Source organism: Platichthys flesus, chromosome 14, assembly GCF_949316205.1.
Source record: "Platichthys flesus chromosome 14, fPlaFle2.1, whole genome shotgun sequence".
Lineage (NCBI taxonomy): Eukaryota > Metazoa > Chordata > Actinopteri > Pleuronectiformes > Pleuronectidae > Platichthys > Platichthys flesus.
The window spans coordinates 22,909,603-22,921,110 of record NC_084958.1 but is presented as its reverse complement, the minus strand read 5'-3'; the positions used below and the strand labels follow the sequence as shown (position 1 = coordinate 22,921,110).

Genomic DNA, 11,508 nt, shown 5'->3' with positions numbered 1-11,508 from the left:
TGTTGACTCTGCAAACAACAAAATATATTCCAATATTTATTTTCCAAGGATATGTACAGAAGGGAATCTATTGAAAGAAAGGAGGAACATATAAGAACAACAATCTTCAGGCCACACTCCTCCTCCTTGTGTTGTGAGCTTCACTCTGTTTGCCACCGTTTAAAAGAATTCCTCATGTTCTCAATACATCTGGTCACTGCAGGACACTGGAGGTTCAGTCAAGTCTTTAATTAATAAATATAGATTATTTTACAATCCACGAGGGATCTTTCTTGATCGTCTCATTCTCTGGGCCGAGGATGGAGACGCCACATGTCCTCTGACCGGGGCTCAGATACCTGCAGGGACACGAGACAAAGACAACAATGCTTACATTTACAAGTACAACAAAGAAATATTTCAGTAGTACTACAAGGAATACATCTGACGTCAGGATAAGGTCTAAGGTTTCTCTTTTACCTTTCGGCCACGTCCACCAGGTTCTGATGAGAGACAGCGAAGAGTCTCTCTCTGTGACTCTGCTTCATCTCGTCTGTGGTTCCACTGAGGAACCGACCGGATCCTGAAACACAGCAAACTACCATCAGATGCTACGACCGAGGAAGGCATTTCAGAGTAGAGACTTGAACATGTTCACTGAATGTCAGGTTAAAGAGAAAAATGTGAGATTAAACCTTAAAGAGATTCAAATAAAAACTAATTTCACGGAAACTGTTTAAACCTCTGTCAACACAGAGTTCTCAAACAGCGGATGTGGATTAAAGAGTTCGATGCCGAGTCTCACCCTTGTCCGCGGGGGCCACAGGGGCGTCCACAGCGGAGAAGATGGACAGCTTGGCCTCATCGATGTCCTGCTGGGTGAACGGTCCCGACTTGGCCCAGTCGACACCTTTACGAAACGCAGAGAGCGTCTGCACCGAGTTGGGGTCCCTGAGGGACACACAAGACATACAGGTGAATACACAACGTGTACACAACTCTATATGTGTGATGGAGATGTGCTGCTCTACACAATACAGTAATAGCTGTGATCAGTTTGATGAACGTCTGCCCACCTGTACGAGTAAAAGGTGAACAGGCCGCCTCCTCCCATCCTGGCCCCGCCGCCGTAAGCTCCGCCTTTCTCTCGGATCTCCCCGTGGAGATATTTAGCCGTCATCATCCGGGCGAGGACACTCAAGCTGAGAAGGAGAACAGAAATTAAGTCAAGTCGGGAGCACTCTGTCAGTTTGATGACTGGTCGCTCAAACTGTGACTTTTATGATGTAGTCTCAGCTGTCCGGTGAAGAATCAGCCTGGAAAACAAAAACTACAAAAAAGTGATTAAACAATGAATTGATAAGAAAAGTTCAAGTACCTGGCGTAGTCCTCATGGGTGAACGGCACCGTCCGGATGATCTCGCTCACAAAGTTCACAGGAAACGGCATCTGGAAGAAGGTCTTCATCTGACACGGCTGGAAATTCTGCTCCTGTGGAAAAACAGAGAGTTATTTAATCACGTGGAGATTTGAAGTTTTATAACAGCATATTTATATCTAGATCGTTGAGACGGAGTTACACACAAGCAGACTTTACAAACTATGCCTCACAAATCATTTTAATAAACATCAACATCATTTAGACTTTTTAAAGACGCCGTGGAAAACCCCACAAAGCTACACTTTCTTTATTTCCTTCCAGCTGCACAAACAACTTCCTATTTCCTGCGTTCTTGAGAACATGTGCACCTGACACTCCAGCACCTGTTTTATACTTTCTGAAATTAATAAACTTCAGTTACTTATCGCGACAGCTTTTAAAATGAAAGAAACAAGAAAGGCTCGACTGAACTTACACAGATGAGTTTCCTGCTCGGCCCGGACTCATCGAGCGGGTCCAGTGGTCTCTGTGTTGGAGGAGTAACATCAAATCAATCAGGAGAACAAGTTAAAAGAGGTTTTCATGTGTTGAGATGTATCGTCACACCGGTGTGTGTTGACACTTTACCTCTAATATGTTCGCCCTGACAGGTTTGCGCTGTTTCCTGTTTCCAGCGACGTCCTGGATGAAACTCTCCAGTTGTGTTGCTGTGTCGGACAGTTTCTGTGGAGTTGTGTTGACGGCACATCTGTAAGGAAAAAGTTGGATTTCCTTAGTGAGGAGAGGATTACAGAAACCAACAGCAGCGATCATATGAACCCACCTCATGTTGTCGGGGTTCAGCAGATGCTTCTTGATTCTGGGTAATGTTCTGATAACCTGGGTGAGGTCCGACGTCTCGGCAATCCTCTTCATGAACTTCACCTAATTTATCAAATAACCAAAACACAGGGTCTCAGATCCACCGACACCGGGACGTCCACACACCTCGTCTCCTCTGGAGCTGATCAGTACCTGTTCCATTCCCCCGAAGGTCTCCTGCAGGTCTCCGGCTGGAGTCAGGTGACGCCCGGCCCGGGTCATCGCATACATGTGCCCGGAGTAAGAGATCCCATTGGCCAGTTCCTGTGCTGCCCTCATCACCAGCACCCTCAGACGCTCCTCGTCTTCGAAGCGGGGACTGAAAGGGACGAAGATACATGTTCTACCACGGGTTCTCTGCATCTCACAACATCAACAATACGATTAACGTTGAAAATCAGCCACTAACGTGTGTCTCTGCTGGAGGTCCTACCTGTTGAAGATGTCGCTCCACAGCTGGAACATGTGAGGGACGTTCCTCTCCAGGCAGGAGGAGAACAGCAGGACACCCTGGAACCGAGAGAACAGCCGGAGCATTAAATCATCTTCAGGCAGGTTTCAAGTTTCATTCTGTAATTCATATACTTCTTTACCTGCTTCTTCTCTTAAGGTCAATACCTTAACTTGTCTACATTGATTCTAACGAGATTATTAATGGGTTTGACACTTACGATAAAAGGTTATGTATTTGAAGGATGTACTGTTGGTTTATCCCAGCATGCACTGGGCCAACACAAATATTATAGCGCTCTGCCCACAGGAAGGACTCCAGTCACTGACCTGCTCGTACATGTCCAGCTGCGTGGAGTCAGGGACGACCTGGGGGGAGACGGACATGCCTCCGGTCCTCAGCTCCATCTGCTGGGCCTGTTGTCTGTAGTCCAGATCTCCAGAGCCCATCCTGAGGGAACAGAGCGGCACAGTGATGAATATCAGTTCTTAAACCCAGAGAAACCCTCCTGGCCCCCCCGCGGTGCAGCCTCACGTGGTCCCGGTCTCTGTCAGACGGACTCACCGGGTGATAACACTGCAGAAGAGCGGGACGTAGAGCCTGAGATCCTCCGGCAGCGTGTTGAGACTGCACATGGCTCTGAAGTAAACCAAACCGTTGGTGGGCTGCTCACAAAACTGAACCGGAACTCCTCCTGAAGACAGAAACCACAGCACTGCAATTACTGTGCCAGTGGGACGGACGTGAGGTGGGACGTGAGGTTGGGACGTGAGGTGGGACGTGAGGTGGGACGTGAGGTGGGACGTGAGGTTGGACGTGAGGTGGGACGTGAGGTGGGACGTGAGGTTGGGACGTGAGGTGGGACGTGAGGTGGGACGTGAGGGTGGACGTGAGGGTGGACGTGAGGTGGGACGTGAGGTGGGACGTGAGGTTGGGACGTGAGGTGGGACTTGAGGTGGGACGTGAGGTGGGACGTGAGGTTGGGACGTGAGGTGGGACGTGAGGTGGGACGTGAGGTGGGACGTGAGGTTGGACGTGAGGTGGGACGTGAGGTTGGGACGTGAGGTGGGACGTGAGGTGGGACGTGAGGGTGGGACGTGAGGTGGGACGTGAGGTGGGACGTGAGGGTGGACGTGAGGGTGGGACATGAGGTGGGACGTGAGGTGGGACGTGAAGTGGGACGTGAGGTGGGACGTGAGGCGGGACGTGAGGCGGGACGTGAGGGTGGACGTGAGGTGGGACGTGAGGTGGGACGTGAGGTGGGACGTGAGGTGGGACGTGAGGTGGGACGTGAGGGTGGGACGTGAGGTGGGACGTGAGGTGGGACGTGAAGTGGGACGTGAGGTGGGACGTGAGGCGGGACGTGAGGCGGGACGTGAGGGTGGACGTGAGGTGGGACGTGAGGTGGGACGTGAGGTGGGACGTGAGGTGGGACGTGAGGTGGGACGTGAGGCGGGACGTGAGGTGGGACATGGGGAACGTGAGGGTGGACGTGAGGTGGGACGTGAGGTGGGACGTGAGGTGGGACGTGAAGTGGGACGTGAGGGTGGGACGTGAGGGTGGGACGTGAGGTGGGACGTGAGGCGGGACGTGAGGCGGGACGTGAGGTGGGACGTGAGGTGGGACGTGAGGCGGGACGTGAGGCGGGACGTGAGGTGGGACATGGGGAACGTGAGGGTGGACGTGAGGTTGGACGTGAGGTGGGACGTGAGGTGGGACGTGAGGTGGGGACATGAGGTTGGGACGTGAGGTGGGACGTGAGGTGGGACGTGAGGTGGGACGTGAGGGTGGACGTGAGGTGGGACGTGAGGGTGGACGTGAGGTGGGACGTGAGGTGGGACGTGAGGTGGGACGTGAGGCGGGTCGTGAGGTGGGACGTGAGGTGGGACGTGAGGGTGGACGTGAGGTGGGACGTGAGGTGGGACGTGAGGGTGGACGTGAGGTGAGACGTGAGGGTGGACGTGAGGTGGGTCGTGAGGTGGGACGTGAGGCGGGACGTGAGGCGGGACGTGAGGTGGGACGTGAGGTGGGACGTGAGGGTGGACGTGAGGTGGGACGTGAGGTGGGACGTGAGGGTGGACGTGAGGTGAGACGTGAGGGTGGACGTGAGGTGGGTCGTGAGGTGGGACGTGAGGCGGGACGTGAGGCGGGACGTGAGGTGGGACGTGAGGTGGGACGTGAGGGTGGACGTGAGGTGAGACGTGAGGGTGGACGTGAGGTGGGTCGTGAGGTGGGACGTGAGGCGGGTCGTGAGGTGGGACGTGAGGTGGGACGTGAGGGTGGACGTGAGGTGAGACGTGAGGGTGGACGTGAGGTGGGTCGTGAGGTGGGACGTGAGGCGGGACGTGAGGCGGGACGTGAGGTGGGACGTGAGGGTGGACGTGAGGTGAGACGTGAGGGTGGACGTGAGGTGGGACGTGAGGTTGGACGTGAGGTGGGACGTGAGGTTGGGACGTGAGGTGGGACGTGAGGTGGGACGTGAGGTGGGACGTGAGGCGGGACGTGAGGCGGGACGTGAGGTGGGACATGGGGAACGTGAGGGTGGACGTGAGGTTGGACGTGAGGTGGGACGTGAGGTGGGACGTGAGGTGGGGACATGAGGTTGGGACGTGAGGTGGGACGTGAGGTGGGACGTGAGGTGGGACGTGAGGGTGGACGTGAGGTGGGACGTGAGGGTGGACGTGAGGTGGGACGTGAGGTGGGACGTGAGGTGGGACGTGAGGCGGGTCGTGAGGTGGGACGTGAGGTGGGACGTGAGGGTGGACGTGAGGTGGGACGTGAGGTGGGACGTGAGGGTGGACGTGAGGTGAGACGTGAGGGTGGACGTGAGGTGGGTCGTGAGGTGGGACGTGAGGCGGGACGTGAGGCGGGACGTGAGGTGGGACGTGAGGTGGGACGTGAGGGTGGACGTGAGGTGGGACGTGAGGTGGGACGTGAGGGTGGACGTGAGGTGAGACGTGAGGGTGGACGTGAGGTGGGTCGTGAGGTGGGACGTGAGGCGGGACGTGAGGCGGGACGTGAGGTGGGACGTGAGGGTGGACGTGAGGTGAGACGTGAGGGTGGACGTGAGGTGGGTCGTGAGGTGGGACGTGAGGCGGGTCGTGAGGTGGGACGTGAGGTGGGACGTGAGGGTGGACGTGAGGTGAGACGTGAGGGTGGACGTGAGGTGGGTCGTGAGGTGGGACGTGAGGCGGGACGTGAGGCGGGACGTGAGGTGGGACGTGAGGGTGGACGTGAGGTGAGACGTGAGGGTGGACGTGAGGTGGGACGTGAGGCGGGACGTGAGGCGGGACGTGAGGTGGGACGTGAGGTGGGACGTGAGGGTGGACGTGAGGTGAGACGTGAGGGTGGACGTGAGGTGGGTCGTGAGGTGGGACGTGAGGCGGGACGTGAGGCGGGACGTGAGGTGGGACGTGAGGGTGGACGTGAGGTGAGACGTGAGGTGGGACGTGAGGTGGGACGTGAGGCGGGACGTGAGGTGGGACGTGAGGTGGGACGTGAGGGTGGACGTGAGGTGGGACGTGAGGTGGGACGTGAGGTGGGACGTGAGGTGGGACGTGAGACGGGACGTGAGGGTGGACGTGAGGTGGGACGTGAGGGTGGACGTGAGGTGGGACGTGAGGTGGGACGTGAGGTGGGACGTGAGGTGGGACGTGAGACGGGACGTGAGGGTGGACGTGAGGTGGGACGTGAGACGGGACGTGAGGTGGGACGTGAGGGTGGACGTGAGGTGGGACGTGAGGTGGGACATGGGGGACGTGAGGTGGGACGTGAGGCGGGACGTGAGGTGGGGCGTGAGGTGGGACGTGAGGTGGGACGTGAGGTGGGACGTGAGGGTGGACGTGAGGTGGGACGTGATGGTGGACGTGAGGTGGGACGTGAGGTGGGACGTGAGGTGGGACGTGAGGCGGGACGTGAGGTGGGACGTGAGGTGGGACGTGAGGTGGGACGTGAGGTTGGGACGTGAGGTGGGACTTGAGGTGGGACGTGAGGTGGGACGTGAGGTTGGGACGTGAGGTGGGACGTGAGGTGGGACGTGAGGTGGGACGTGAGGTTGGACGTGAGGTGGGACGTGAGGTTGGGACGTGAGGTGGGACGTGAGGCGGGACGTGAGGTGGGACGTGAGGGTGGACGTGAGGTGAGACGTGAGGTGGGACGTGAGGTGGGACGTGAGGCGGGACGTGAGGTGGGACGTGAGGTGGGACGTGAGGGTGGACGTGAGGTGGGACGTGAGGTGGGACGTGAGGTGGGACGTGAGGTGGGACGTGAGGTGGGACGTGAGACGGGACGTGAGGGTGGACGTGAGGTGGGACGTGAGGGTGGACGTGAGGTGGGACGTGAGGTGGGACGTGAGGTGGGACGTGAGGTGGGACGTGAGACGGGACGTGAGGGTGGACGTGAGGTGGGACGTGAGACGGGACGTGAGGTGGGACGTGAGGGTGGACGTGAGGTGGGACGTGAGGTGGGACATGGGGGACGTGAGGTGGGACGTGAGGCGGGACGTGAGGTGGGGCGTGAGGTGGGACGTGAGGTGGGACGTGAGGTGGGACGTGAGGGTGGACGTGAGGTGGGACGTGATGGTGGACGTGAGGTGGGACGTGAGGTGGGACGTGAGGCGGGACGTGAGGTGGGACGTGAGGTGGGACGTGAGGTGGGACATGGGGGACGCCGTGTCCTACCTGCAGAGCCCATCTGAACAGTGGTGGGGTTGATCTTCGGCTCGATGTCACTCATTTTGAGCGCCGGCAGACAGGAGACGTCCTGGGTTTCACTCTGAGCAGCCAGCAGCTCCAGACCTGTCCCAGGAGGACACATGTTATGGAGAGCTTCATGTTTTAACACATCCCCACACGGATCATCGGTGAGATCCTCGTTACCTTTCTCGTGGATCTCCTTCCGGTCGCTGTCGGACAGAGCCTGGATCTTCCTCTGCAGCTTCTCCTCCTCGGCCTTGGCCTGTTTCTCCAGGTAGGCTTCATCTGGGCTCATGGACAGGGTCAGTCTGTGTGTGTTCTCCTGCAGGAGGTTCAGGGAGAACAGAACACGAATGAGCATGAAGCTTGAGGGGGAATCGTTCAGGTCTCATATATTGTGTTTAAAATGAAATGGGTTCGTTCACCTTGAAGTAGTGTTTGACTTTGTCCTGCAGGAAGCGAGGGTTGTCCACCAGGGCTTGTTTGAACTTGGCAACGCTGCCGCTGATCTGCAGCAGCTGCACCGGGTCACCGTCATGGTTCCAGGCCGACGCTATGTACTGGAAACACAAACAACATGTCCAGGGTGAGGATGAGGCTCTGAAAAACAACACTGACATAACGTGGCACCTGGATTTACTCTTGTTTCCTGTGTTTGAGGGACATATTCCACAGAGAACAAAGAAACGTTGACCGCTAAGGCTCAAATATATTTCATTTTTAATATTCTTATAGTTAGTCTAACTGTTAAATCAACCTTTTTGATGATCGAACCCTGAATCAGAAGCTCAGAGTACACAAACTAACCTTGACAGGGTTTGAACGACCGTGTGGAGGTTGTTAAATACACGCTGGGTCCTTGAGGTTGTGAAAACAACATGTGATGAGGTGTTGGAGATAAGCAGCAGCAGCCAACTCACCGAAGCTAAGGACAGACCGAAGTTGGTGGACTGGTGTTTCATTTGGATCTCGATCTTATGGAGGAGCGCCTCGATTCTTTCCTCCTCAAAGCCGTTCCTGTGATGGATGAGAAGAAGAAATGTGTGGAAATCAAATTTAGGTCAAACAGATCTCTTTCTAAACCATTAAAATGCCGTTAGTATCATGAAATGGTCCCATTCCCTCTTTTTGACTCCCTGACAAAGACGACTGGGACTGAGGGACTTACTGGATAATGTGGTCCATGGTTTGGCTGATGATTTGCTTCACCCTCTCCGTGTCCTCCTCAGCCATTCCCTGCAGACCGATGCTGAACGACGCCTCCTTGGTGCTGCCATCGTACCTGTAGAGAGGAAGCTTTTCGTTTAGCCGTCATCAAACCCACACATTTAACCTGTTTCCTGGTTTAACACGTCAGGTGATTGGATTTCTCCCATGAGCTGGATGAGCAGGTACTGAGATGTGTGTTTCGATTGAAAGGAACTCGAAGCTTCCTGGTGAAATCAAATTGTAACTAATCCAAACTTGGATCGACAGCCCACGTACGCACCCTACAACAGAGGAGAAGTCGGATCCTATCTTGGGTTCGATCAGAGCTTTGTAGAAGGGAGAGTTCGGTCCAGAGATCATCAGCTCGGACAGAAGACTGACCGTGAATCCCTCAAACGTGTCGGTGATGCTGGTGAGAGACAAAGAAACAAACTGAGTTAGAGATCAACTGAAGATCAGCAGCAGCATGAAGAAGATAAACCCTCCTCAACGCTGCTCTGCTTCACAGTGTCTGAGCAGGAGAACAGGAGGGAGGAGGTGGACTTACTCTCCCAGCAGGTAGCTCACACACAGCGAGTTCTGCCGGGCGGGATCCGGCGCCAGAGCGTCAGGGCTGCAGGTCACATGGTCCTCTCTCTGAGGACGAGAGACACTCACGCTGACTCGGAGACAGGAAGACGTGCAGTTTGAAGTTGAGACACGATTCTTTGAGATACTTACAGGGCTGCTCCAGTGAGGCTGGGGGGGGACCTCCGTGTTCGGCTCGATGCGCTGGAACCTGGACAGAGCTTCCTCCTCGATCTGCTGCAGGTGCTGCTCCAGAGGCAAATCTCCATAAGTGAAGAACCTGGTGGAAAAGATGTGCGTTGGTTTTAATTCTTTAAAGTAAATGTGTTGTTTTGTGTGTGTTGATGCAACTTTCAAAGTAGATAAAGTTCATTGTGTGGCTTCACAGGTCAACGTGCTGGAAACAAAACCACTTCATTTCCACGTAAATTGGAATTCATGCGTTTCTCACAAGTCAGCGTCAGTGTGTGTGTCAGTGTGTGTCTGTGTGCGCCTCCCACTACCTGGCGTTGCTGGGGTGGTAGTGTGTGGCGTGGAACTGTTTGAGCTGCTCCCAGGTGAGGTCGGGGATGACCAGCGGTTCCCCCCCCGACACCACCGAGTAGGTGTGGTCCGGATACAGCTTGTTCTGAAGGTGCTGGGCGTACACACGCTCGTTGTCCGACTGTAACACAACAGTCAACGTGGATTTGTTTGTGTTGTAATCACGTTGTCAACAGGGTTAGAGGGGTTACAACTTCTGTTTTTATTTTATTCTTACAAACACCCCCTTCATCTCATTGAACACCACTCCTTTGAACACCAGAGGGGAGCTGGGGTCTGTGGGCTCCTCGTTCTCCAGCCTCCAGCCCTCCTGACTGGAAACACAAGAACACACACAACCCCTCGATATGACTGCGACACACACACCTCTTCATACGCGTCATAGATAGTTGTGTTTGAGTAGAGAGTTCACTAAACACAGTCCAACTCACCAGAAGTCCTGCTCTCGTAAACAAGGGAAGAACACTGCGTCCAGATAGACGGACAGAAGGTTCTGGAAGTCTTTTCCATTCTGGGTGGAGAACGGGTACATGGTGTAGTCACTGGCTGCTCAGGAACACACAAAAGAGACACCTCAGCAACACTTATGCAACGTATACAACCTTCATTTGGACTTATTGGATTTAAATTCAACTCTCTGCACCTGTGAAGGCGTTCATGAAGGTGGACAGGGACCGGTTGAGCATCTTGAAGAACGGGTCTCTGCAGGGATACTTCTCGGACCCACACAGCACCGTGTGCTCCAGGATGTGGGGGACGCCCGTGCTGTCCATGGGGGTCGTCCTGAGCAGGACGCTGAACAGGTTGTTGGAGTCGTCTCTGGCTGCATGGAGGTACTGTGCTCCGGTTCGGTCATGAGTCAACTTCACCGCCGTGAGGAACAAGTCGGGGACCGGGGCCACCTGGAGGAGAATTCAGTCAGGAGATGGTTCCGTTAAGGATCCAGGTTCTATAACGAGAAGAGACTAAATCCATGTCCAGTGAGCTCTTCTATCCGGGACCTTTCACTGACCTCTCTGACTGTGAACCCGTGGATCTTCTGTCCTGCTCGGTACTGAAGAGCTCTCTCTGCTGAAGTGCTCTTGAGCCTCCAGGCACTCTGCTGTCCATGGAGACTGTCAGGGACACACAAAACAATTCAGTCAAATATAAATATAATGAAATATGATTCACATGGTCCCAAACATCTGGTTCTATCATCACATGAAATCAGTCAGGAAACTGAGTGTATACTTACTGTACCAATGTTAACATACACATATATATATATATATTAACTCACACGTATATGTAAACACATGCATGTACAAACATACATACATATCTGTATGTACATACATATCTGTATGTATGTTTGTACACAAAAACCTATGTAAACAACACAACACAACACACCGCAGACTCCGCAGTTTGGGCAGCAGCGCCTTCGTCTGTCGGAACATGTTCACCGGTGAGATTAGAAACCACCGTCTGCTCCTCTCAGGCTTATTCCGGTGTCATCGGTGATGCTCCTTTACTCCAGAACCACGGACACGTCGGTTGTGTAACAGATCGTAAAGTTATCTCCTGCTCAGTTTAGTTTATCCAGCGGAGATGATGATCTACACATGTCATAAGCAGGGGTCACAACCCGGAAGTGAAACCGGCACCTCGAAGCACTCCTGTTTCTGATTGGTCGACCCTGGAGGCAGAACTCCTTTGATTGGCTTAAAGCTAATATAACATTCAGGGATGGTTATATTTGTTAATATCAATTTAAAATCAATTCCATCTCCTGTGAGATCTGAACTTCACCTGAAAGTAGAATGATTCGTTTATTGATT

At 54.5% G+C, this 11,508-nt stretch overlaps 1 protein-coding gene across 1 annotated transcript; it reads right to left on the bottom strand.

Moving 5' to 3' along the window:
* Positions 1-23: 23 nt before the first annotated feature.
* Positions 24-11,306, bottom strand: pitrm1 (pitrilysin metallopeptidase 1). The gene is made up of 26 exons (XM_062404164.1): positions 11,081-11,306; positions 10,698-10,800; positions 10,329-10,587; positions 10,117-10,231; positions 9,903-9,999; positions 9,646-9,806; positions 9,296-9,422; positions 9,123-9,211; positions 8,856-8,984; positions 8,535-8,648; positions 8,287-8,383; positions 7,792-7,926; positions 7,550-7,688; positions 7,352-7,468; positions 3,237-3,366; positions 3,002-3,122; positions 2,655-2,731; positions 2,375-2,540; positions 2,184-2,284; positions 1,988-2,108; positions 1,836-1,886; positions 1,358-1,470; positions 1,056-1,181; positions 785-930; positions 460-562; positions 24-338 (listed from the first exon to the last, which is right to left on the bottom strand). The coding sequence occupies exons 1-26, from the start codon at positions 11,125-11,127 to the stop codon at positions 245-247; spliced, it is 3,078 nt and encodes a 1,025-aa protein (XP_062260148.1). The 5' UTR covers positions 11,128-11,306; the 3' UTR covers positions 24-244.
* Positions 11,307-11,508: the final 202 nt, after the last annotated feature.